The sequence below is a fragment of the Osmerus eperlanus genome, chromosome 8, assembly GCF_963692335.1.
Source record: "Osmerus eperlanus chromosome 8, fOsmEpe2.1, whole genome shotgun sequence".
NCBI classification, from domain to species: Eukaryota; Metazoa; Chordata; class Actinopteri; order Osmeriformes; family Osmeridae; genus Osmerus; species Osmerus eperlanus.
In genome coordinates this window covers 17,741,154-17,769,021 of record NC_085025.1, presented here as the reverse complement: position 1 = coordinate 17,769,021, position 27,868 = coordinate 17,741,154, and the positions used below count along the sequence as shown (strand labels likewise).

General features: G+C 40.5%; 2 protein-coding genes across 4 annotated transcripts; one reads left to right on the top strand and one right to left on the bottom strand.

Moving 5' to 3' along the window:
- Positions 1-509: 509 nt before the first annotated feature.
- Positions 510-3,779, bottom strand: LOC134025305 (potassium voltage-gated channel subfamily S member 3-like). 2 transcript variants are annotated; one of them, XM_062468246.1, is made up of 2 exons: positions 3,396-3,779; positions 510-2,874 (listed from the first exon to the last, which is right to left on the bottom strand). In XM_062468246.1, exon 2 carries the CDS (start codon positions 2,778-2,780, stop codon positions 1,296-1,298), a length of 1,485 nt encoding a protein of 494 aa, XP_062324230.1. In that variant the 5' UTR covers positions 2,781-2,874; positions 3,396-3,779; the 3' UTR covers positions 510-1,295. The 2 variants fall into 2 exon arrangements, with proteins under 2 accessions (XP_062324230.1, XP_062324229.1); XM_062468245.1 differs by having other exon boundaries at positions 511-2,874; positions 3,364-3,779.
- Positions 3,780-3,869: 90 nt separating this feature from the next.
- Positions 3,870-11,506, top strand: LOC134025304 (uncharacterized). 2 transcript variants are annotated; one of them, XR_009931000.1, is made up of 22 exons: positions 3,870-4,023; positions 4,102-4,157; positions 4,237-4,320; positions 4,432-4,556; positions 4,732-4,875; positions 5,019-5,120; positions 5,408-5,575; positions 5,652-5,751; positions 5,848-6,068; positions 6,167-6,323; positions 6,417-6,625; positions 6,732-6,846; positions 6,938-7,137; positions 7,242-7,353; positions 7,427-7,596; positions 7,672-7,766; positions 7,848-7,978; positions 8,072-8,267; positions 8,365-8,503; positions 10,596-10,686; positions 10,773-11,037; positions 11,187-11,506. XR_009931000.1 is itself a non-coding variant. In XM_062468244.1 (21 exons), exons 1-21 carry the CDS (start codon positions 4,001-4,003, stop codon positions 10,844-10,846), a joined length of 2,712 nt encoding a protein of 903 aa, XP_062324228.1. In that variant the 5' UTR covers positions 3,870-4,000; the 3' UTR covers positions 10,847-11,506. The 2 variants fall into 2 exon arrangements, 1 of the variants encoding a protein (XP_062324228.1); XM_062468244.1 differs by having other exon boundaries at positions 10,773-11,506.
- The last annotated feature ends 16,362 nt before the right edge of the window (positions 11,507-27,868 follow it).

Genomic DNA, 27,868 nt, shown 5'->3' with positions numbered 1-27,868 from the left:
CTGTACAAATGAAATGTACGAGAGTCTGGTTAGAACCAGGCTAGGATTTCTCCCCACTTCAGATCAAATTAATTTAAGCAGTGACAAACATTTAAGCAGAGGGGAAATCAATGGCGTTTGCCGCAAATATTTGCTTTGATTCTATGTATAGGGTGCCTGATCTGACATCAGCAAAACAGAAATGTAGATTACGCATTGTGGTGACCCCCCATGTTGAGAGATCCATACGAATGTCACAGTGCTAATGAAGAAGCAAAGAGTAATAGCCTACTTTCTCACTAGATCTAATTTCTACTGATTTTGTCCTTGGCTGTTTAAGCAAAATGCATCATCTTTAGACCCACAGCTTTGGACAATTTTCCCACATTCCTGTCAGCAAGGACAGCAGCTCCTCCATTCAAAGATGATGAAAGATGACTGCAAATCAATATTAGCCTCAATTGCAGAGGAAACTACAGAATGGAACACTTTCCTATTTTAGGATTCTAAATATCCTTTATTTGACCTTGCAGTTTTGGCTCCTTTAATTGGTTTCCTGCAGTTATAATTACACAAATTATATATATATTTTGAAAGATGTTGGCCATAGCTGGAACACCTGTAGAAAAAGTTGATCTGATACTGTACATGTCTATCTCCAGGCAACATATAGAGGAAAATCCTTCTGTACAATATGACTTGCTTCACAGTTAAAATAAATGATTGAGACTAAAGGCTCAGACTATGTTACAACCAATACATAAATCATCTGGCTTATCGAACAGGGTTTATTTTATTAGTATGTCCACACAGCATAACCATGGGAGCTAGCATGCCAACATAAATGTATAAGACAATGTCTCTAATCATTATAGCCTGCATTTCAGAGCTAAGGAGCAGTTGGCTGCTTGTTCATCTAGCTGCAATCCCAAAGCAATAAACCTATATATACCAATTCTATATAATACATTACATCCCTTATGTACAATAATATATAGTTTCTGTTTTTCGATGTTGTATATCTCACCCTTAACTCAGAACCCTTAAATACTTCAAAACCATACATGCACCAGATACATTAGCATGAGCAGAAACCTCTTAGCAAAAATGTGAGAATGTCCCTCACTTTCTATATCTTAGTTATTTTGGTGAGTACTAAATTCCACAGGCACACATCTTCAACAGGTTTTGAAAGGAAGACAGAAAGAGAGGTAATGATGGAAGAGAACTGGACTGTACTTCCCAGTGTGGTGAGCTTCTAAACGAGTAAAGACAGATGATGTTAACAGTCACAAGACTCATTTTGCTGCCCTATTTTAAGTGTCAGTGCCACACACCTCCTCTATGTCTTGAAGACTAAAGGCATCCGTTCCATCTCCAGCACTGCTCTCACTGTTCCCGAAGGAGATACCTCCCATAAAAGGGTAGAAGCTGTTGGCATACAGGTCTCTTATGTTGTAATATGGGAGGTCTGGGTCCTGTCTCTCAGGCTTACTCAGGCATCGGCCCTCATCTATGGCTTTGTTCCTCTGGTAGTATTTGGAGAACTTGTTAAAGATGATGCTAATGGGCAGGGCAACAACCAAAAGACCACAGATGATACAAAGAGTGGCTACCAGCTTCCCCAGCAACGTTACAGGGCAGGTGTCACCATAGCCCACAGTGGTCATGGTAATGGTGGCCCACCACCAGCCGACGGGGATGGTGCCTAGTTCGGTGCCCTCCTCTTCCTTCTCAGCGGAATAGATAAGCACAGAGAAGATGGAGATACCCACTGAGAGGAAGAGCAGAAGCAGTCCCACCTCGTTGTAGCTGTGGCGGACTGTGGCACCCAGTGCCCGCAGGCCAACAGAGTGTCGGGCCAGCTTCAAGATCCTGAAGACCCTCATCAGTCGTAGAACCTGGACCACCTTACCCATGTTCTCCAGGTCCTCATTCTCCTCTGCGTTTTCCTCGTCCACAGTCTCCAATGCTAATGTGGCGTAGAACGGTAGAATGGAGGCAACGTCGATGATGTTTAAGGGACTCCCTAGAAACTTTTTGGCAGAAGGGGCTACGATGAGCCTGATGATAAACTCAAGTGAGAAGCAGACTATGCAGACAACCTCGAGGATCGCCAGAACAGGGTCTTCTACAGGTCTGTCATTCTCATCCACCAGCTGGAACTCAGGCATACTATGGACACACATGGCTACAATGGAAGTCAGCACCACACTGAGAGACGCCACAGCAATGACCTTTGAAGCACATGAATAACCTGGGTCCTCAAGCCTTAGCCACACGTAACTCCTGATCTCTGCACACCACGCACCCTTGAACTTGGCCATGTCCTTATCCAAGGCCGAGAGCTCCTCAAAAGACGATTCGAAGCTTGGCACCTGTTGCTCATCACTTCTGATGTCCCAGTCCCTGTCCTCAATGTATCCCTTCCTTTCTTGGTACCAATTGCTACAGCAGGAACTCAAGTGAAGCTCCTGAATGCCCCAGTACTCAATCTCTTGAGTGAATGAGAAGACACACAGCTCCTCCATCATATGGATACGTCCTGTGTGGTAGAAGTTGAGAACACATAGGAAGACTCTAGGATTTCTGTCAAAGTAATACTCCTTGTCCATGGGGCTATAGTCATCACAGAGTTCCAGGATGGCTTCTTCATTTTGGCAGCGCAGCAGATGGCCCAGGCGTGTGTGAGGAAAGCGGAGCACTGTCTCTTGATTGACTTCATATCTGACGCCTCCCACATTGAGGTAGACCTGGTTCTCCTCATTCCCACAACGATGGAGGATTTGTCCATACCCCATGTTGCTGAAAATCCATAGGTTGAATGGATATGAAGACAGTAGTGGGAATATGAGTGTGCAGCAGTTTGAGGGAACTAGTCTTGACACCAAGGTTCTATTGAGGAGAAAAAGGACACTGGCTTAAGCAAATTTCTTTCAACGTTTGTTATTTATCCTTTTGGATAACATTCACAGATATGCAACTGCTTTTGAATTTACAATAAATATATTCGTCTTCAGTTGTAGATATTTAAATGAGCAAATCAACGAAAAATTGGCTTTAGTCTGACTTAGATTTGTTTATGTATATAAAGAGCTTTCTGCGATCTCACTTAGCTAAAGTATAGGACTGTTAATACAAGAATCGAATCATGGCCCGGGACTATGCAGAATAAATAAAACATTGACAGTAGATTGAAACTGGACTCGCACATTACGTATCTAAAATGATTCAAAATACCAAGCAGACTGTTACACACAAATGTAATAATGTATTTCCATTGTTACCAGTGCAGGAATGTTCTTGGGGCAAACAAATTAAAAGGAACAATTAACGCTGCAAAGTAAAGAACGGCAACTCAGCAAATCATTTTAGAGCACCTACCTGATCCTTCAGTATTCATTTAAGAACCTCACCAAGTATGTTTGATATCATTTAGAAGTCAAAGTACATTGGAGTCCTTTTCGCAGCGCTCGAGGTCTCCTACTGTCTGGTGTTGAATGAGCTCGAAGTGCACTGTGCACAGCATGAGCGATAGACCCGAACTATTGGACACAGCGCGCGACACCAAGGCACGCGCCCCACAATTCCAACCTCAATGTTACTGTCCCACCGTCCACGCTCCAGGCATTTTAGTGAATTGCTTAGGGAGGGGCATGCAATGGGGGCGTATACAGTAAGACTGGTTATTGTCATCCTGTATTTTGAATTCAGTTTGGGACAGAAGCTATGCTAAAATAATCGAATCTCTATAAACAGACCGACTATTTTTAACAGCTCTTTTAATGGATAGAAATTCATAAGAATGTGGGCCTATTACGTTAAAGACAACCTACCAGGAGGACCCGATCAGCCAGCTAATTAAACGGTAATGAAGTTCACCTGTTCGCTTATGTCTAAATAAAAAACAACGTCTGGATGAAAAGGGGTTTCTCTAGATTATTTCTTTGCAAATGACCAGAGTATATTCAATATTTCCTTCTAATCACACAAAAGCGGCAAGAAGTTCAGCTCAACTGCTATGGCCCGTAATCTTGGAATAGGGTTTGTTGCTTGGTGTTGTGTAAATACTTTTCAACCTTATGTTTTGTATACAATGTTGACAATTACAAATGTTTTCAGGTTACTCCTCATGATTACAGTCGTGAGCATACAAGTGCAAAGCAAGCGCTCTCCAAGTAAGGCAATCGTGTTGACTGATCAAGGCTCGCATAGTTTACGGTGAAAACAAAAAATCTTAAGCAATCCCTTTTTCAGATATTGACTCCGTCTGCCTTGGCAACATGCTTCGCTTGAGTATCGGACCTCTCAAGGGGAAAGCTCTGGAAGTTGATGCAAAGAGTAAGTTGACATTTATATGACACTTGTCATGGTTGTTTTAGTTGGATACAAACCAGTCGTTGTTTTAATGTATGATATTACTACTACAGTGTCACCTTGACTCACTTTCAGATGCCTCTCATATCCTGGCCTTGACACCAAACCTGGCCTCTAAGTGTGGATTCAGTGTAAAAATGGATTCAATGGGAAATGCCATGGTCTTTGCCTCCCTTCAAAATTGTTTTGTCCAAAATTCGGTATACAAACTCACAGTAATAAATACATTTTCCTTTATTTTTTTAAATAAATTGTCAATTGCATTTAGGAAAGTAAAGTTGGGTGTGCTGCGGTGGCTGCCTTGTGCTGAAGATGACGCAAATCTTTTGTAGACATGAATCACAGCATTTTATGACGTTATTGTCATGCGTTTAGGATGATGAGACATTTACCACAGTCACATACCTCAGACTAAAAGGGAACAACATTACCAATGATGAAACATACGCAGTAGAAAAGACCTGTACATACACTCCTTGGGCATTCCGAGAGATTCTCTGCGATCGCAACTACATGGAAGTAAGTGAATCCAGGAAAAAACTATAAATGGTATCAACTTATATCTCTTTTTTTTGTGGGTTCTGTAGCCTCCGGGCTCGTGCTTTTGAATTTAAGGGTTGAAATGGGTTGCAACTAATTGGACATGGTGACATCATCCCTAGGTCTCTGTCAGAAGAACTGTCCTCGACAACCCCCTGCCAGAACAGTCCAACGCTAAGAGCTACACGAACCTAGGACGCTTCCGAAGAGCAGCCAATCCAAAGGCAATGCCTGCTACTGTCAGATATGTTGGTGCTGTGTCACAAGTGGGTTTTTTGAATATTTATAATTGCCTGGAACAGACTGTGCATGGGTAGCACTCTTAAATGTTGGGGCATGACGTATGGGAAATGTATTGTTTCACTTAAATGACTAGGCCACAAAATACAGATTAAAGGGGACATTTAGTCTTTCGATGTCCTGGGCAGGGTTACTAATGAGCCGTTTCACACAACTCCAACCACAGGCTGTCCTGACATGACAGATGGTTAATGTATTTTTCTTGCGACAGACTGCTACTGCTTCAGGTTATAGCGTCACTACAGTGGTCTTCACGATTCCGGAACAAAGGGTCATGAAGATTGACCAAGTCCAAAGAACTGGTTATGGTATAACCAACACTCCCACACGACTTGTTCTGCGAAGCCCACTTAACGCACCAGAAATGTTCTTCCAGAATGTAAGCCCTTTAGTATGCTCTAAACTTCCCAAGTTTGTTGATGGTCCCATGTCTAGTTTTCTTGATGTCTTTACAGGTAGCAGGGGTACCAATGGCTGTGCTCAAAACCTCCACCATATTGGAGAATACATTGTTGTCTACTCAAATAGATTCTTCTGTTGCTTGCCCAACACCAGGTATAATTATTCTTGTGTCCCTTCCCTATCCTGTTCGATTAACAAACAAAAAGAACTAGAGCTCTTTGTTAAAACTGATTTGGTGTTTGATTTTAGGAAGTGTCTCCTTTACGCCAAATATGATCACCTGGTCTGTGCCCCAGCGCATCGACCCTCTGGTATCTTCCTGCAACTTCCAGCTCAAGGAAGTGTTCTTAGGGGTGGAAGGCATGAGGCTGAGCCCCGGTGAAGTCATGGCCAGACGATACTCCTTGTCGCTGAACAAGATGCATATTATCCTTCAGATTCCAGTTGGTGCTGTTGGAGGTTACTTTAAAGTCAGTGGATGATGGGTTATTCGTTTAGGGATATATTGTTTTGATTTAATTCCTGCATCTGGCTTACTTGTACTATAAATAACCTGTGTTCATTGCAGAGCCATGTCAAAAATGGTCAGTACCTCACCACATACTCTATTGAGCCCATGCTTGAGATTCTGTGGACTGAGGATGATCCTCCTAAAGACACTAGATACAAAGTCCTCTTCCCAATCACCACTCCCTTTATAATCAGCCCTCTACAATTGGTTGACCGTGAGTCTTTGTCTTTCTGTTTTGCATTTTGCCATATGGTGAGCCAGGACTGATGCTAGGATCTCGCACAATATTGCTTCTTGTGTTGCTCAGGTATTGTTCCTGAAGAGGGGGTGTTCAAGGTGGAATTGGGGACTTTCCTCCAAGATGTGGAGCTGATAAACATCACATTTCTTGATGGGGTCCTTTCTGTAGCTGAGTGTAATGACCGAGGTTTTAACATTGAAGAACTCAGTTTCCCCAATGGGTCAAAGTCCATTGCACTTACCGTGCCCTTCACTGACCGTGCTGTCTTAAATAAGGTATGTTTCTCTACACTGCAAAGGAAGACATGTAGCCTACTTGATGATGATTGATGTGGTGATTTGTGAAATTATGCCATTACAATTGTTTTTACATTTTAAATAGATGGATGCTCGGAATGTCATCTACACTCTTCACATGGTCTTTGGCTTGGTGGTGTTGCCTGAGTATTCTTCATTTACTTACACTGCAGTTACAGAAGTGTCAGTGAAGGGAATTGGTAAATGTCTTCCAATACACCTAAGAGGCAATGTTTTAATTCTCCTTTGTAGATCATACAGACTTGTCCTTAAAATGCTTTCTTTCTGTAGTTCCAGCTTATATCACTGGAACCTGTGATCATGAGAACTTTCATGTCACTGTCAAGTCTGGGAATCAAGTCCAGAACTTAAGAATTGTAGTCGGGCAGCGTCTGCTGACACCTGAGATTGCTGAGCAGTATCGCATTGTTACAGAGGGTGCACACATCTTTATCACTGTGCCGTTCTATGCCCCCGATACTGTATTTGAGGTATGGTGCACTTGAGCAGATTGATCGTTTCATAGAAATTCTGCAACCGGTGAGGTTCTGCATAATACATTTCTTGCTGTCTGGAGTAACTCTTGTCTGGTCAGGTGATTGAGTCGTTGTCCATCCGAAGCAAGCTACACGTGTCTCTGAGAGATCCAGTCACTATGAACATCCAACACTTCTCCTTGTCTTGCAGCTTCCTCTCTGCACTGACTGGTATACCTTCAATATAACGCAGCTGCTTTTTATACTTGTGATTTTTTTTCCAACTTGGCCTTTGTTTGTATAGAATGTTTTGCCAATGGGACGATTGCTGCAGTGGCTGCAAAGATTGAATCTGTTCCAAGTATGATTCCCAGTCAACTGACCCTAAAAGACCCTGCCTGTGGACCAGCCTACAGCGATGACCGCATTGCTCGTTTTCTTTTCACTGGACGCTCCTGTGGCACCACTAGAAAAGTAGGACCTTGGAGTCTTTGGCAATGAGCAGATTCGTTTGCGTCATTTTCAGTAACTTGCCCTCCTTTTTTGCAGTTTATATCCAGTGTCATGCTGTATGAGAATGAAATCTCATTACCTTCTAAACCGGTTGCAGCAAATGGAGTCCAGATGGAAGAGCCACAATATATGTGAGTGCTTGACACAATGTAGATCATGTTGATTGGTTTGGATTGTGACACATGTAACTCCTGTCCTGTTGGTGTCTGTAGGTTGAAAGTTTTCTGCTACTATATGGTAAATGCAACACACAGTGCAGCCTTCCTCACCAACCCACGCAACAATGACCCCCATGTTCATACCACCAGAAGCCAACTGCGGGTCATAATGAGACTTGCTCAAGGTACAAGTGTACTGAATTATTATTTAGTTCAGACAAACTTGTCTACAAAAACCTACTGTAAGTCTGACTCAGTGGGCACCTTTCCTTTTTCAGACATCTCTTACAACTTGTTCCAAGAGATGGAGGAATTCCCACTTGTGTTGAATCTGAGGGAGCCGCTGTATTTTGAGGTAGAGGTGGAGGTGCCCATGAACTCTGATCCTAGGGTGGTGCTGAAGTTGGAGTATTGCTGGGCTACCCTCAAAGAGGACAGGAAATCCCAGCCCAGATGGAACCTCATCATTAATGGGTTATTTTAATTCCAGACAGATGAATACAAATTCCCCAATGTTTTTGTTGTCAAAACTCTGACCTCCACCTCTCCCCACTCCCCTTTCCCCTGCCAGCTGTGAGAACACAGAAGACCCATTCCAGGTTGTATTCCACCCTGTGTCAGCGGATGCTCGAGTCCAGTACCCCTCTCATTTCAAGCGATTTGAGGTCCAGATGTTCTCCTTCATGGATGAGGACAACCCAAGTTACCTGGTCAGTAATTTACAGAATTTGATTTGGTCTTACAATGGCATAATTGTAGCTCGCGACAGGCCATGGTATATGGTTATATCAGAGCCAAGGGGTGTTATTCAGCCCATGCCAAGCCCATTATCTGTAATATTTAATAACCATATATCACAGACTGAAGCTTTGATAAAATGGTCACAGTCTGGCAATAGCTAGCTAACCAAATTCCCATGTAATTAAATCAATACAATGCTAGCCAGTGATGAGAAAATAAATATGCTGGCTGCTAGTATGTACATTGCATAGCAACTGCCTTGCACCATGTTAGCAGCCACAACAGACCATTTTGAACATAGATTCTACTAATAAACTAGAGAGGGTACAATTTCTGGGGAAATTGTAGGGTGTGCTTGCTTGCGTCGGTTGCACAGGGGTCCGTTTTTGAATGACATTTTTACAACTGATATATCTGTATATTTTATATTAAAATGCATACTTATTATTTATAAACATTACATAGATTTAAAAGCATTTTTTGTGCTGCTCATTTACAACTGAAAATACGAGTGAAGTGTAGAATTAAATATGATGTCTTCTCATTTCCCCTGCAAGAGGTAGCCTCATAGCTGAATCAAAACGAATAAATTTGGCAGACCGGTGTAAAAATGGACCTAATCTCTATGACTTAAATGTCCTTTTAAGTTTTCCCTTCTCGTGATATTTTCAGGCATTTAGCCTACTCATATTGCATTCATTCATTAATAAAGAACCCCCTTTAAAGATTATTCTACGACGTTACCGGCAGTAGAAGATGGAATCACGATTCAAACAGTACCATCTGCTAACTGAAAATATGCCCCCAAAAACGTAAATAAGCTTGACATTTATTTAGTGGAAAATCGCTCATTCATAAAAAGCTCACTGGTAGCGATCATTGTCAGTAACAACGCAAAATGCGATATAGCCCTGTGTGGAGAAGCTGCCCCGGTAAATTCTACTACTACAGTACAGTACTAGACTACTGCTGTGTTTGTCTTGGTAGCGATTGTGTTGGTTGAATTGGATTTAACGTTCCGTTGTACGGTTTAGGCTGAAATTAATTATTTTCATGAACAGATTGACAAAGTTTAGGCTGTGGCAATGAAGTTCAGGTTAGTAGTTAGACTTTTGATTTAAGTAAGGGGAGTGCCGAACATGTTGTGTAGATGTTTTTGTAGTGTCTCGCGTAGGCTACAGCGTTGCAGTGAGCTACACTGGTTTGAAACCACAGGTAATGATAATTTCACCCACAAATCGTTTACATGTAATGTCATAATAAATCCTACAACGAAAATGTATTTGTGAGGAATGTTTATTTTAAAGATTGAAAACAGATGCATCATAGACCACTGTAGTATGTGTTGCCCGGGCAACAGAGGCTAATGTCATGATGCTAATGCTTCAGTGAAATAGTAGACTACCGTTTCCAAAAGTAGATGTGGGCCCCTTCCTTAATAATATCAGCTAATATTGTACATTACATTTCATAATTGTGTTTCACATCACAAAGTAAAATGAGTAAATAGTTATCACCCTGGCCTCTTTGCTTGTGGCGTTCCTGCAGCTGCCTTGCAGTAAAGCTATAGTTAGCCTAGCTGTCCCCCAAGTTAACAGATGTGAAACGAATGTTCTGCTACAGGTAGTCACGTGTGTTTTCGTGACGTTAGTGACGTTAGTAACGTCAGTGACTGTGGCTAGCAAATTAGCCACCGTTAGCTTCACTTTTCACCACAAAAACGCAATTTCTACTTAAACCATGCAACGGAACATAAATAAAAATACAACCAACGCAATCGCTACCAAGACGAACCTTTTGACACCGCCGTTGTGTATGTAGTCCAAATATTGACTGTTCCTTAGGGGGGCGAAAATAAACAATAATAAATAAATAAATATATATGTGAGAGAACAAAGGTTGTGCTCTCGCCGAAGGCTTGAGCACACCCAATAATTGACATTGTGTACAGATTGATGTTTGATGTGAGCTACCCTTTTAATAATGGACCAATACAAGAACATGGTGATGAGTGAAGTTATTGACATTATTTCTATGGACACGTCTTCACCAATTCTCAAGGTATATGTCCATTGTGACGTGGTCATCTGTGATGACAAGTTTCCCAGTGATGGACTCTGTAGTGAGCAGTGTGTAAACAAGAAAACAAAAGGTATGCTTTAAAAATGTTAAACAAATTCAAATAATAATAATGTTAAATAAACAACTATTCTTTTTATTTTTTATCCACCTTGGCAGGTCAAAGACGTGCGTTTTCAGAAGGGGACAGTACAGAACATGTCACATCAGGACCCATTCTGATGTTCAAATAAAGTTTTTATAGACTATTACAATATCTATTCAGTGAAGTGAATAATGTTTTTTGCTATACCATCGCAATTTGATTTGAGGTTAGCGGTCGTGGAATTATGAATTGTAATTTTGAGGCATTGATTAGCAGGAAAAACTGACAATGGGCCCCTTGGTGTTTCTAAATGAAGAAAAACTGGAAACACTATGCCAGGTATTCTGACCCTACCCCTGTTATTCAACTGTTAACCTACACAATACCACATAATTACACGTATGAAATGTATACAGTATTCAGATCCTTTAGTACTTTTGTAAACGGTGTCTACAACTGGGTCTTTTTTAGTATGCCTCTCTTTTCAGACCCCTGGACTTCCTTCAGGTAGACTCACTGTCAAATTGGATTAGGAGTTTTTTCTGCATTCATGGCAATTAAACCAGATTAGATTTAAGTGCAGGACTTCTGGCAGGTTGTTATGTATTTGTAAGGAATGACTTCTAATCCCCTCTACCATAAACACCTGATTGATGGATTGCTGCAGAGATGGCCATTTTTATTGCAGGTTCTCCAGTCTATGCAAAGGTATTCTCAAGTTTTGTTACACAATTGGGTTTTTGGTTGTGACACTAACCAATGCTTGGCATTCAATACTTTAGCAAAAAATAAATACATTTGTACCCAATTGAGTTTCCTCAGTTTGTACCATGCCTAACGACTCATACCTCAAGACAGACCTATGCGCACACACTTCTCAAATCAAAGTTAACTGAGTGCGGCCATCCCCAGCACCAGTAGGTCTTGTGCACATGATGTATCTGTGTAGTATGGGGTCAGTCAAGACCCAGACACTTTTTAAAAAGACACCATAAGCATCAATGTAGAGCATTTCCTCTGTGCTTAGGGGTTTTGAAAATGGGGTGAGGAGCCATTTATTGAATGCACATGCTTTTGATTTTGGCAAACTATTTTGTTTTCATATGGAACCCATATATTAACATGTGTAGTCAGTTGAACCTGACATTGCTCCAAATTGTCTTTTGATGTTTGCTTGTTCTCCCAGTATAAGGGAACTTGATGTATTGACTACTCAATTTACTAATCCCATTCAAAGCGTCCATCACTGAACTTGCTCATCGGGATGCTGTGATATCCCAGCTATAGGACAGAATTTGAGAATCATTATTATCGTTTCCAAAAGGGGCTTTAGGCAGAAAGGTAAAAAGTGTTAATCGTATCATACATTTGTGTCTGCTAATTGTCACTTGTAACCAGAAACCCAAAGTGGCCAGTGCTTGTATTTGTACCAGGGTGGCACTGGTCCAGCTTGGCTTGTCTAATCCTGGACCCAGTTAAACTCATAGATCCAAGAGCATCACCGTAGGGAATCTAAATCGTCATCATCATGGGTGCATTACGCACAAATGTCACAGCACTATTTCTATGTTTACAGCAAGACTGGTTACTTTCGAGCCCTGTTTTGTACTAACATGGTTATAAATGAGTAGCCTGGTCCTAACCAGACCCTCATACATTTCAATTGTACAGAGGGTCTGGGATCTCTCCATTGACAAGCGTTAACTTCCTTGAAGGCGGGTACTCTGTTGACTATTGGATCTGCCCAGAGCCACTCTGATCTGCCATAACCAATTGCTAGCGTTCGCCTTAGCCAACTTCTTCACCACTACTGTAACGGAGCTAGCCACCGTAGCTGGAAAATCAAACTTTTCCTGAACCCCGTGGGGAGGAGGGCCACAACATCATGGCCACCAACAAAACTTAGCAAAGATTGTTCTTGCTTCGGCTTTAACTTTTGGATATTTGGCAGCGACTCCGCCGCCATTACTGAAATACAACTCAAACTAGCGAACGACATCAACGTCATCTTTCTCAGCCACTCCCTCTGTTCGCTGATTGGACCTACAAAAATGTTGTTTCCAAAAACCGACTAATACACCGAAATCCCAGACCTAGTACAGAAGCAAAATCAAAATTGAGCGGAAGTACGTAGGAGGGCAGAGCCAGGCTAATAAATGAGGCCCCAGGTGTATGTCTCATACCCCTTTTCCACCAACGCATTTTGGGTGCTGGTTCGAAGCCAGTGCTTAATCTCGAACCAGTTATTTCTCTTTCGACAGCTTAACCCTTGTGTTATCTTCGGGTCATTCTGACCCATCAGTCATTGTGACCCACCGTCGTATTGCGACAGATTTACCGCATACAAAGACAAAGTGAAGCATTTTCTTTTAACCGTTGGGCTGTCTCAGACCCCCCACATTGCAAAGGTTAAAAGAAAATTATTTTAATTTGTTTTTGTATTGGGTAAAATTGGGTAAACACAACGATGGTTCGTTATGAACCTTTGGGTCATGTGACCCGAAGGCAGCACGAGGGTTAAGAACCGGCTCAGAACCAGGGAAAGTGGTTCTTAACCCTTGTGCTGCCTTCGGGTCACATGACCCAAAGGTTCATAACGAACCATCGTTGTATTTAGACAATTTTACCCAATACAAAAACAAATAAAAATAATTTTCTTTTAACCTTCGCAATGTGGGGGGTCTGAGACAGCCCAACGGTTAAAAGAAAATGCTTCACTTTGTTTTTGTATGCGGTAAAGTTGTCGCAATACGACGGTGGGTCACAATGACTGATGGGTCAGAATGACCCGAAGATAACACAAGGGTTAACTAGCACCACAACTAGAACCGCCTGCGTCAGGGGCGGAGTTACCGTGACCAACAAGACGAACAGAATCCTTTGACCACCATTGCTGTACGTTTTTACAATTCATATTTCAGCTAAACGGTACGTGTAAATCAGCACTGAATTCAAAATGTGACGAAGTGGGCAGTGTAGTTGCTGAAAATGTGCTTATTTTATTGATGAAACTGTTAATTTGTAAATTTGCTTTGACTTTTCGATAACCTAGCTAGCATCGCAGTGCAGTGCAGACACTAGTTGCTGCATTTGATCATAATCCTATCAAATGAGTGAAATAAGACACAAATTTTGAGTTTGTTTTGAACTTTATTAAGTATGAGCCTATATTTGACAAAAATGTAACACACAAGCCCTATACAGCAAAAGTTTATAAAATGTTGCGCAGATATTGCCAGTGTTGTCATACTGCTGCTGGTATTGCGCAATAGCCAAGAAAACACGCATCTCAAACTCGTGTTCTTTAAGGCCGATTTATACTTCTCCGTTTTTACGGGACGGACACAGGGAACGCCCTCTCCGACGAGGAATTCCCTCTCCGTGCCCTCTCCGAGCCCCTCGGAGAGCTCTACGTGCACTTCCTGATTTTCCTGACTATCCGTCTGTCCGTCCGTCATTTTACGGATACCCCTTGGCTGTGATTGGTCCGTATTAAAGGCCGAAATATGCTTCTGTGTCTCCGTTTACGGATGGGCGGGCGCACGGATACGCATGGATACGGACGGATAGACTTCGTTTATGGTTCTCCGTAGGCTGTGGGTGCTGAAAACAATTCACCGCCAGAAGAGTAGGTGGCGCAACGGTTTTTTGTAAGTCGTCGTGGAGTGTTTATTTACCTAGGTTATCGAGAAGTCGGAGCAAATTTACAAATTAGTCGTTTCATCAATAAAATACGCACATTTTCAGCAACTACACTGCCCATTTCTCGTCACATTTTAATTCAGATGCTGATTTACATGTACTGCTTAGCTGAAATATGAATTGTAAAAACTTACAGCAATGGCGGTCAAAGGATTCTGTTCGTCCTGTTTATCACGGCAACCCCGCCCCTGACGCAAGCGGTTCTTAAAACTGACCAATCACAGCCATGGGGGTCTCCGTAGCTCTCCGTCGCTCTCCGAAATTACGACGGATAGTTAGAAAATTCAGGAGGTGCACGTCGAGCTCTCCGGGGCTCTCCGAGGGCTGACGGAGAGCTCGTAGAGGGCGTTCCACGGAGACGAGGGCGTTCCCATGTGTCCGTTTTTCGAAAAACGCAGACGCATATATCGGCCTTAAGAACCGCTTGCGTCACTCTGTTGAAGTTTAAATTTATTGGATCTGCCCAGAGCCACTCTGATCTGCCATAACAAATCGCTAGCGTTTGCCAATTCCTTCTCTGTTACACTACTGTAACAGAGCTAGCTGCCGTAGCTGGAAAATCAAACTGTTCCCGAACCCCGTGGGGAGGAGGGCCACAACATCATGGCCACCAACAAAACTCAGCAAAACTTGTTCTTGCTCTGGCTTTAGCTTCTGGATATTCGGCAGCGTTGCCACAACGGACCGAATGGCTTCGCTCGCATCTTTCTCCGCCGCCATTACGGAACTACAACACAAACTAGTGCACGACATCAACGTCATCGTTCTCAGCTACTCCCTCTGTTCGCTGATTGGCCGGTAGAAAATTAACCTGAGACATCTGACCTACTTACCTCATGGCCAGACCTAGTAGAGAAGCAAAATCAAAATTGAGCGGAAGTACGTAGGAGGGCAGAGCCAGGCTAGTGAAAATCAGCATCTGAATTAAAATGTGACGAAAAATGGGCAGTGTAGTCGCTGAAAATGTGTTTATTTTATTGATGAAAGGGCTCATTTGTAAATTTGCTCAGACTATTCAATAACATAGCTAGCGAGTCCATGGTATTGCGCAATAGCCAAGAAAACCTGCATCTCAATTCATTGTCCGTCTTTGCAGTCTTGCAAGACCGTTCTCGCAAGGACGCTTGGCAAGAACGTTCTTCTCAAGAACGCAAGTACGTTCTTAGCGTTCTTCGGATTGATAAACAGCCGTTGTTTCACTTAGAACAACTGGCCAATGGATAGCAGTGTATGGGATGACGCAAAAGCGTCCACTACAGTGGCTGATGTGCAACTAAACCACCAAAACCCATGCATATACAAGAAACAGAGTTTTGAATAGCTGTCCACTGTAGTGACCACTATGCGTGAAAGGGTTTGAGCAAGCTCAAATTAACGCCGCTAAACTAGACATAAGGCTTTGAATATTGCGTTACTGAATGCGGTTATGTTACTGTAGCCAGCAATCTTAAAGAGTTGTTTAACAAGCTTTGTTGTAGTTAGACATATTTTGTCATGCTAACAGGTTAGAGATCATGGCGACGAGCGTTCGCTGGAGCAGAGGGCGACTGCTTCAATCTGAAGTGGTTGATGAAATGCTTTTCCTCATTAGCGAGTTAATTTGGGAAGCCAACGATCGACAACAACAACCTGGTAATTATGGAGGATTATAGGGGCCAAAACTAAATAAATAAATACTTGGATAAATAAATAATTATATAACACAAAGCTTAAATAAATGACTAATTGGGTGTGCTTTGCCTTCGGCAAGGGCACAACCTTTGTTCTCTCACATATATATTATTGGGTGTGCTTTGCCTTCGGCAAGGGCACAACCTTTGTTCTCTCACATATATATTATTATTATAATTCTTTTTGCCCCCCTAAAACTCAGTCAATATTTGGCCTACATAGACAACCTACGTGTCAAAAGTTTCGTCTTGGTAGCGATTGAGTTGCTTCTATTGGGATTTACGTTCCGTTGCATGGTTTAGGCTCAAGTTAAGTTTTTGTGGCGAAAAGTGAAGCTAACGGTGGCTAATTTGCTAGCCACAGTCACTGACGTTACTAACGTCACTAACGTCACGAAAGCACGCGTGACTACCTGTAGCAGAACATTCGTTTCGCATCTGTTAACTTGGGGAATAGCTAGGCTAACTATAGCTTTACTGCAAGGCAGCTGCAGAAACGCCACAAGCAAAGAGGCCAGGGTGATACCTATTTACTCATTTTACTTTGTGATGTGAAACACAATTGTGAAATGTAATGTACAATATTAGCTGATATTATTAAGGAAGTAGGCCCACATCTACTTTTGGAAACGGTAGTCTACTATTTCACTGAAGCATTAGCATGACATTAGCCTCTGTTGCCCGGGCAACACATACTACAGTGGTCTATGATGCATCTGTTTTCAATCGTTAAAATAAACATTTCTCACAAATACATTTTCGTTGTAGGATTTATTATGACATTACATTAAAAGTAAACGATTTGTTGGTGAAATTATCATTACCTGTGGTTTCAAACCAGTGTTGCTCACTGCAACGCTGTAGCCTACGCGAGACACACTACAAAAACATCTACACAGCTGTTTAGGAAGTCAAACGGCGACAGAACATGTTCTGCACTCCCCTTACTTAAATCAAAAGTCTATCTGACTACTGTACTAACCTAAACTTCATTGCCACAGCCTAAACTTTGTCAATCTGTTCATGAAAATAATTAATTTCAGCCTAAACCGTACAACGGAACGTTAAATCCAATTCAACCAACGCAATCGCTACCAAGACGAACACAGCAGTAGTCTACTAGTACTGTACCGTAGTAGTAGAATTTACCGGGGCAGCTTATCCACACAGGGCTATATCGCATTTTGCGTTGTTACTGACAATGATCGCTACCAGCGAGCTTTTTATGAATGAGCGATTTTCCACTAAATAAATGTCAAGTTTATTTACGTTTTGGGGGGCATATTTTCAGTTAGCAGATGGTACTGTTTGAATCGCGATTCCATCTTCTACTGCCGGTAACGTCGTAGAATAATCTTCAAAGGGGGTTCTTTATTAATGAATGAATGCAATGAGTAGGCTAAATGCATGAAAATATCACGAGAAGGGAAAAACTTAAAAGGACGTTTAAGTCATAGAGATTAGGTAAATTTTACACCGGTCTGCCAAATTTATTCGTTTTGATTCAACGATGAGGCTGCCTCTTGCAGGGGAAATGAGAAGACATCTATTTCATTCTACACTTCACTCGTATTTTCAGTTGTAAATGAGCCGCAAAAAAATGCTTTTAAATCTATGTAATCTTTATAAATAATAAGTATGCATTTTTATATAAAATATACAGAAATATCAGTTGTAAAAATGTCATTCAAAAACAGACCCCTGTGCAACCGACGCAAGCATGCACACCCTACAATTTCCCCAGAAATTGTACCCTCTCTAGTTGAGTGTGCTTTGCCTTCGGCAAGGGCACAACCTTTGTTATCTCACATATATATTATTATTATTCTTTTTATTCTTTTTGCCCCCCTAAAACTCAGTCAATATTTGGCCTACATAGACAACGTATGTGTCAAAAGTTTCGTCTTGGTAGCGATTGAGTTGCTTCTATTGGGATTTACGTTCCGTTGTATGGTTTAAGTGGAAATTAAGTTTTTGTGGCGAAAAGTGAAGCTAACGGTGGCTAACTTGCTAGCCACAGTCAATGACGCTACTTACGTCACTAACGTCACGAAAACTCGCGTGACTACCTCTAGCAGAACATTAGTTTAGCAGCTCGTTAACTTCTGGGAGATAGCTAAGCTAACTGCTTTACTGCAAGGCAGCTGCAGAAACGCCACAAGCAAAGAGGCCAGGGTGATAACTATTTACTAATTTTACTTTGTGATATGACACACAATTGTGACGTGTAATGTACAATATCAGCTGATTTTATTAAGGAAGTACATCTACTTTCGGAAGTATTAGCATCATGACATTAGCCTCTGTTGCCCGGGCAACACATACTACAGTGGTCTATGATGCATCTGTTTTCAATCTTTAAAATAAACATTCCTCACAAATACATTTTCGTTGTAGGATTTATTATGACATTACATTACAAGTAAACGATTTGTGGGTGAAATTATTATTACCTGTGGTTTCAAACCAGTGTTGCTCGCTGTAGCCTACGCGAGACACTACAAAAACATCTACACAGCTGTAGGAAGTCAAACGGCGACAGAACATGTTCGGCACTCCCCTTACTTAAACCAAAAGTCTATGTAACTACTAACCTTAACTTCATTGCCACAGCCTAAACTTGATCTGTTCATGAAAATAATTAATTTCAGCCTAAACCGTACAACGGAACGTTGAATCCAATTCAACCAACGCAATCGCTACCAAGACGAACGAACACAGCAGTAGTCTAGTACTGTACCGTAGTAGTACAATTTACCGGGGCAGCTTCTCCACACAGGGCTATATCGCACTTGGCGTTGTTACTGACAATGATCGCTACCAGTGAGCTTTTTATGAAAGCGATTTTCCACTAAATAAATGTCAAGCTTATTTACGTTTTTGAGGGCATATTTTCAGTTAGCAGATGGTACTGTTTGAATCGCGATTCCATCTTCTACTGCCGGTAACGTCGTAGAATACTCTTCAAAGGGGGTTCTTTATTCATGAATGAATGCAATATGAATAGGCTAAATGCCTGAAAATATCACGAGAAGGGAAAAACTTAAAAGGACGTTTAAGTCATAGAGATTAGGTCAATTTTTTACACCGGTCTACCAAATGTATTCGTTTTGATTCAACGATGAGGCTGCCTCTTGCAGGGGAAATGAGAAGACATCTATTTCATTCTACACTTCACTCGTATTTTCAGTTGTAAATGAGCCGCAAAAAAATGCTTTTAAATCTATGTAATCTTTATAAATAATAAGTATGCATTTTTATATAAAATATACAGAAATATCAGTTGTAAAAATGTCATTCAAAAACAGACCCCTGTGCAACCGACGCAAGCATGCACACCCTACAATTTCCCCAGAAATTGTACCCTCTCTAGTTGAGTGTGCTTTGCCTTCGGCAAGGGCACAACCTTTGTTATCTCACATATATATTATTATTATTCTTTTTATTCTTTTTGCCCCCCTAAAACTCAGTCAATATTTGGCCTACATAGACAACGTATGTGTCAAAAGTTTCGTCTTGGTAGCGATTGAGTTGCTTCTATTGGGATTTACGTTCCGTTGTATGGTTTAAGTGGAAATTAAGTTTTTGTGGCGAAAAGTGAAGCTAACGGTGGCTAACTTGCTAGCCACAGTCAATGACGCTACTTACGTCACTAACGTCACGAAAACTCGCGTGACTACCTCTAGCAGAACATTAGTTTAGCAGCTCGTTAACTTCTGGGAGATAGCTAAGCTAACTGCTTTACTGCAAGGCAGCTGCAGAAACGCCACAAGCAAAGAGGCCAGGGTGATAACTATTTACTAATTTTACTTTGTGATATGACACACAATTGTGACGTGTAATGTACAATATCAGCTGATTTTATTAAGGAAGTACATCTACTTTCGGAAGTATTAGCATCATGACATTAGCCTCTGTTGCCCGGGCAACACATACTACAGTGGTCTATGATGCATCTGTTTTCAATCTTTAAAATAAACATTCCTCACAAATACATTTTCGTTGTAGGATTTATTATGACATTACATTACAAGTAAACGATTTGTGGGTGAAATTATTATTACCTGTGGTTTCAAACCAGTGTTGCTCGCTGTAGCCTACGCGAGACACTACAAAAACATCTACACAGCTGTAGGAAGTCAAACGGCGACAGAACATGTTCGGCACTCCCCTTACTTAAACCAAAAGTCTATGTAACTACTAACCTTAACTTCATTGCCACAGCCTAAACTTGATCTGTTCATGAAAATAATTAATTTCAGCCTAAACCGTACAACGGAACGTTGAATCCAATTCAACCAACGCAATCGCTACCAAGACGAACGAACACAGCAGTAGTCTAGTACTGTACCGTAGTAGTACAATTTACCGGGGCAGCTTCTCCACACAGGGCTATATCGCACTTGGCGTTGTTACTGACAATGATCGCTACCAGTGAGCTTTTTATGAAAGCGATTTTCCACTAAATAAATGTCAAGCTTATTTACGTTTTTGAGGGCATATTTTCAGTTAGCAGATGGTACTGTTTGAATCGCGATTCCATCTTCTACTGCCGGTAACGTCGTAGAATACTCTTCAAAGGGGGTTCTTTATTCATGAATGAATGCAATATGAATAGGCTAAATGCCTGAAAATATCACGAGAAGGGAAAAACTTAAAAGGACGTTTAAGTCATAGAGATTAGGTCAATTTTTTACACCGGTCTACCAAATGTATTCGTTTTGATTCAACGATGAGGCTGCCTCTTGCAGGGGAAATGAGAAGACATCTATTTCATTCTACACTTCACTCGTATTTTCAGTTGTAAATGAGCAGCAAAAAAAAAAATGCTTTTAAATCTATGTAATCTTTATAATTAATAAGTATGTAATTTTATATAAAATATACAGAAATATCAGTTGTAAAAATGTCATTAAAAAACGGACCCCTGTGCAACCGACGCAAGCAAGCACACCCTACAATTTCCCCAGAAATTGTACCCTCTCTAGTTGGGTGTGCTTTGCCTTCGGCAAGGGCACAACCTTTGTTCTCTCACATATATATTATTTTTATTTCTTTTTGCCCCCCTAAAACTCAGTCAATATTTGGCCTACATACACAACCTAGGTGTCAAAAGTTTCGTCTTGGTAGCCTTTGAGTTGCTTCTATTGGGATTTACGTTCCGTTGCATGGTTTAAGTGGAAATTAAGTTTTTGTGGCGAAAAGTGAAGCTAACGGTGGCTAACTTGCTAGCCACAGTCAATGACGCTACTTACGTCACGAAAACTCGCGTGACTACCTCTAGCAGAACATTAGTTTAGCAGCTCGTTAACTTCTGGGAGATAGCTAAGCTAACTGCTTTACTGCAAGGCAGCTTCAGAAACGCCACAAGCAAAGAGGCCAGGGTGATAACTATTTACTAATTTTACTTTCTGATATGACACACAATTGTGACGTGTAATGTACAATATAAGCTGATTTTAATTTGGAAGTACATCTACTTTCGGAAACAGTAGTCTACTATGTCACTGAAGTATTAGCATCATGACATTAGCCTCTGTTGCCCGGGCAACACATACTACAGTGGTCTATGATGCATCTGTTTTCAATCTTTAAAATAAACATTCCTCACAAATACATTTTCGTTGTAAAATTTATTATGACATTACATTACAAGTAAACGATTTGTGGGTGAAATTATCATTACCTGTGGTTTCAAACCAGTGTTGCCCGCTGTAGCCTACGCGAGACACTACAAAAACATCTACACAGCTTTAGGAAGTCAAACGGCGACAGAACATGTTCGGCACTCCCCTTACTTAAACCAAAAGTCTATGTAACTACTAACCTTAACTTCATTGCCACAGCCTAAACTTGATCTGTTCATGAAAATAATTAATTTCAGCCTAAACCGTTCAACGGAACGTTGAATCCAATTCAACCAACGCAATCGCTACCAAGACGAACGAACACAGCAGTAGTCTAGTACTGTACCGTAGTAGTACAATTTACCGGGGCAGCTTCTCCACACAGGGCTATATCGCACTTGGCGTTGTTACTGACAATGATCGCTACCAGTGATCTTTTTATGAAAGCGATTTTCCACTAAATAAATGTCAAGCTTATTTACGTTTTTGAGGGCATATTTTCAGTTAGCAGATGGTACTGTTTGAATCGCGATTCCATCTTCTACTGCCGGTAACGTCGTAGAATAATCTTCAAAGGGGGTTCTTTATTCATGAATGAATGCAATATGAGTAGGCTAAATTCCTTAAAATATCACAAGAAGGGAAAAACTTAAAAGGACGTTTAAATCATGGAGATTAGGTCAATTTTTTACACCGGTCTACCAAATGTATTCGTTTTGATTCAGCTATGAGGCTGCCTCTTGCAGGGGAAATAAGACATCTATTTCATTCTTCACTTCACTCGTATTTTGAGTTGTAAATGAGCAGCAAAGAAAAAATGCTTTTAAATCTATGTAATCTTTATAATTAATAAGTATGTATTTTTATATAAAATATACAGAAATATCAGTTGTAAAAATGTCATTCAAAAACGGACCCCTGTGCAACCGACGCAAGCAAGCACACCCTACAATTTCCCCAGAAATTGTACCCTCTCTAGTTGTGAGAATGCTGTTAAGCATTCTCACTATTGTTTTCCTGTTTCTCTTTATTATTGTTGGAATGCTGCTTCAGCATTCCAAGTATTGTTCTTTGAATCTTTATTGTTGGAATGCTGAAGCAGCATTCCAAGTATTGTTCTTTGAATCTTTATTCAACTTATTGTTGGAATGCTGCTTCAGCATTCCAAGTATTGTTCTTTGAATCTTTATTCAACTTATTGTTGGAATGCTGAAGCAGCATTCCAAGTATTGTTCTTTGAATCTTTATTCAACTTATTGTTGGAATGCTGAAGCAGCATTCCAAGTATTGTTCTTTGAATCTTTATTCAACTTATTGTGAGAATGCTGTTAAGCATTCTCACTATTGTTTTCCTGTTTCTCTTTATTATTGTGAGCATGCTGTTAAGCATTCTCACTATTGTTTTCCTGTTTCTCTTTATTGTGAGAATGCTGTTAAGCATTCTCACTATTGCTTTTCAACTTCTCAGTTCTTCCGCCGTTTTTTGGCCTTTAACTCGTTCTGCATACTTTAACCGATTCCTACAACTTTTGTATCAAAACGTTCAGCTGCTTCAGGAGATGATGGCTATGACTTTTGGTATTTCTCACTTTTATACTTTTTAAGACATTAAGGTTTTTGTGTAAATTATTCTCCCATTAAAAGTAATGGTAAATCCTTTCAAATCATTAAAAAGCTTTCTCCTCTTTCAAACGTAACTACTTCAGCTTACTTTCAACTAGAGACACCATTCAACCTTTAAAATGTTCACAAGACATTCAGCTATTCCCAAATGATTCAGCTTTTTCAAATGTTCAGCCAATTTTGAATTATGACAGTTTGAAATACATTAAAATGTTTGCTCCTTCTTGATTTTTATGAATGAGCAGCAAGCAGAGTGGCACACTCTGCTTGCTGCTCTTTTTCTGATATTCAACTAATTTGTCAAACAAATTCCTCTAACGTTCATATAGTTTAACTTACAGAAACAAGTTATACCTTAAAATGTAGGGAAGATTGTCCTCTTTCAGCCAATGTAACTACTAAAGAGCTCACATTTACAGATTTTCAGCTATGAGCCTTGAAGCGAGAGCAGCCTTTCAAATTCTCTCACTAACTTCAATGGAGAGGTGAGTAAAATCAGTCAGAGAAAGCAAGAAGGAACAAGATTTTGAAACTGCCGATAGAGTCGTATTTCTGACCGCACAGACATATAAAGGACATCTCTGGTTTCGGCAGAGTCTTGGGTCTCGGAAAATATCCTTATATTTTGGATTGGACGTATAGTTTTGCGTCTAGGTCAACTTGTTTGAGGTGTGGATGCTAGGTAAATGTTCGTTTTTCTCTCTGCCTAGCTCGTTAGCTATCACAGCTGCGCCATCACCGTGGCAACCAAACAAACAAGCACCAGGAAAGCAAAAGGAACACGTTTTTGAAACTGCAGGTAGAGTCGTATTTCTGACTGCACAGAAATATAAAGAATATCTCTGGTTTCGGCAGAGTCTTGGGTCTCGGAAAATATCCTTATATTTTGGATTGGACGTACAGTTTTGCGTCTAGGTTATCTTGTTTGAGGTGTGGATTCTAGCTACATTTCTCTTATTCTGTGCCCTCAACGCGTTAGCAATCATAGCTGCACCATCACCGTAACGACAGACACGCACCACTCAGTCTCTCACACAGGTGATTGGTACATTTACTTGACCATGAGAAACACGATTACTAGCAATTGTCGGTTTATACCAATAATACGATTACTCCGTTTACATGTGTAATTAGTTATGCGATTACTCAATAAACGCGTCTACATGATTCTTTTTTATTAATCGTTGTATGCTCCACGGACAAAACTTGCACCATCATCCTTCTGCAACAAAGTGTCGCCGTGTCTTCCTGTATCGGCCCTACTGCTGTATGTTTCATTCCATCAACACATTGAATCCTACTAAGAAAGCCGAGTAAACGCACTCAATGGTAGGCTACATCTGCTACTGCTATTACTATCCCAACTATAATTTAATCTGTTAAAACGATAATATTCTTGTTACGACTAGCTAGCCTACTTCTTCTTCTGTTTAACAGTTCAGCTTTCAGCTTCTCCCACATTGTAGGCTATTTTAGCTCTTAGCTTTGTTAAGATGATGCAGTTCAGCTTCCACACTGCCTCTTTTGTGTGACTCACACATTTTTGAAATTCATTTCAGCTTGCGGGTATTTTCTCATTTCTCACTTTCATACTTTTTAAAATATTAAGGTTTTTGTGCAAATTATTCTCCCTTTAAAAGTAATGGTAAATCCTTTCAAATCATTGTTGGAATGCTGCTCCAGTCCCTTTCAAAAATACCTTTCGGTTGCTTTGAAGCTTCAGCTTATAACTTTCTACTAAATGTTCACTATTTTCAGCTTTTTTAGCATGGTCAGCTATCCCCATTCAGGTTTTCAGCATTCTCACTGCTGTTTCGCAGGAACAGCCGTTTCTAGTTATTGTGAGAATGCTGTTAAGCATTCTCACTATTGTTTTCCTGTTTCTCTTTATTGTGAGAATGCTGTTAAGCATTCTCACTATTGTTTTCCTGTTTCTCTTTATTATTATTATATCAACTTCTTAGTTCTTCCGCCGTTTTTTGGCCTTTAACTCGTTCTGCATACTTTCACCGATTCCTACAATTTAGGTATCAAAACGTTCAGCTCCTTCAGGAGATGATGGCTATGACTTTTGGTATTTCTCACTTTTATACTTTTTAAGACATTAAGGTTTTTGTGCAAATTATTCTCCCATTAAAAGTAATGGTAAATCCTTTCAAATCATTAAAAAGCTTCCTCCTCTTTCAAACGTAACTACTTCAGCTTACTTTCAGCTAGAGACACCATTCAACCTTTAAAATGTTCACAAGACATTCAGCTATTCCCAAATGATTCAGCTTTTTCAAATGTTCAGCCAATTTTGAATTATGACAGTTTGAAATACATTAAAATGTTTGCTCCTTCTTGATTTTTATGAATGAGCAGCAAGCAGAGTGGCCCACTCTGCTTGCTGCTCTTTTTCTGATATTCAACTAATTTGTCAAACAAATTCCTCTAACGTTCATATAGTTTAACTTACAGAAACAAGTTATACCTTAAAATGTAGGAAAAATTGTCCTCTTTCAGCCAATGTAACTACTAAAGAGCTCACATTTACAGATTTTCAGCTATGAGCCTTGAAGCGAGAGCAGCCTTTCAAATTCTCTCACTAACTTCAATGGAGAGGTGAGTAAAATCAGTCAGAGAAAGCAAGAAGGAACAAGATTTTGAAACTGCCGATAGAGTCGTATTTCTGACCGCACAGACATATAAAGGACATCTCTGGTTTCGGCAGAGTCTTGGGTGTCGGAAAATATCCTTATATTTTGGATTGGACGTATAGTTTTGCGTCTAGGTCAACTTGTTTGAGGTGTGGATGCTAGGTAAATGTTCGTTTTTCTCTCTGCCTAGCTCGTTAGCTATCACAGCTGCGCCATCACCGTGGCAACCAAACAAACAAGCACCAGGAAAGCAAAAGGAACACGTTTTTGAAACTGCAGGTAGAGTCGTATTTCTGACTGCACAGACATATAAAGAATATCTCTGGTTTCGGCAGAGTCTTGGGTCTCGGAAAATATCCTTATATTTTGGATTGGACGTACAGTTTTGCGCCTAGGTTAACTTGTTTGAGGTGTGGATTCTAGCTACATTTCTCTTATTCTCTGCCCTCAGCGCGTTAGCAATCATAGCTGCACCATCACCGTAACGACAGACACGCACCACTCAGTCTCTCACACAGGTGATTGGTACGTTTACTTGACCATGAGAAACACGATTACTAGCAATTGTCGGTTTATGCCAATAATACGATTACTCCGTTTACATGTGTAATTAGTTATGCGATTACTCAATAAACGCGTCTTCTTTTTTATTAATCGTTGTATGCTCCACGGCCAAAACTTGCACCATCATCCTTCTGCAACAAAGTGTCGCCGTGTCTTCCTGTATCGGCTCTACTGCTGTATGTTCCATTCCATCAACACATTGAATCCTACTAAGAAAGCCGAGTAAACACACTCAATGGTAGGCTACATCTGCTACTGCTATTACTATCCCAACTATAATTTCATCTGTTAAAACGATAATATTCTTGTTACGACTAGCTAGCCTACTTCTTCTTCTGTTTAACAGTTCAGCTTTCAGCTTCTCCCACATTGTAGGCTATTTTAGCTCTTAGCTTTGTTAAGATGATGCAGATGATGCAGTTCAGCTTCCACACTGCCTCTTTTGTGTCACTCACACATTTTTGAAATTCATTTCAGCTTGCGGGTATTTTCTCATTTCTCACTTTTATACTTTTTAAAATATTAAGGTTTTTGTGCAAATTATTCTCCCTTTAAAAGTAATGGTAAATCCTTTCAAATCATTGTTGGAATGCTGCTCCAGCCCCTTTCAAAAATACCTTTCGGTTGCTTTGAAGCTTCAGCTTATAACTTTCTACTAAATTTTCACTATTTTCAGCTTTTTTAGCATGGTCAGCTATCCCCGTTCAGGTTTTCAGCATTCTCACTGCTGTTTCGCAGGAACAGCCTTTTCTAGTTATTATTTATCTTCTATTTCTTCCGTGGCACCTTTCAGCGCCTTCAAATCTTCAGCTATTAAAACCGTTCAGCTATCAAAAAATTCAGCAGTTTCAGGCCATGGGTGCTATGACTTTTCAGCTTTGTACCTCTTATGCTTGAATTAATATAAATCAATATTCATAATATTTTTAACATGGGTTTCCAATGGAGTTTTCTTTCAAATCCTCTCAAACTTCTTTAAACTTCTTCAACTTCCAAATCCTTCTTCTTCCTCAATCTTTCAGCTAGAGCCACCATTTAAACTTTAAAATGTTGACAAAACCCTCAACTATTTTTAAATAATTCAGCTTTTTGATATCTATTCAACTTTTTTCAATATCACTGATTATGTTTCATGACTTTTTCAAGCCGTTTCTGAGATTTACATGGGTGTTTACGTGAAACGACTGAAACGCTTAGAGTGGAGGGCAGCTTCGGATGTCGTTGAAAAAATATTTCTAGTTTGCCAGCATTGCCACAATTTTCGCTCTTCATGCTTCGTTTTTGGATCAATAGATAGCTAATTTTGTGCTGGTCGTAGACAGTTGTCTGTTGAATCCAACAGACG

What these genes read in the sequence shown, in the direction of transcription:
- LOC134025305 (XM_062468246.1), bottom strand. Translation starts at nt 2,780, where the DNA reads ATGGGGTATGGACAAATCCTCCATCGTTGTGGGAATGAGGAGAACCAG.
- LOC134025304 (XM_062468244.1), top strand. Translation starts at nt 4,001, where the DNA reads ATGGCCCGTAATCTTGGAATAGG. An exon ending in CAGAAATGTTCTTCCAGAAT is followed by an intron (nt 5,576 to 5,651) that starts GTAAGCCCTTTA and finishes ATGTCTTTACAG; the next exon opens with GTAGCAGGGGTACCAATGGC. An exon ending in ACCGTGCTGTCTTAAATAAG is followed by an intron (nt 6,626 to 6,731) that starts GTATGTTTCTCT and finishes CATTTTAAATAG; the next exon opens with ATGGATGCTCGGAATGTCAT.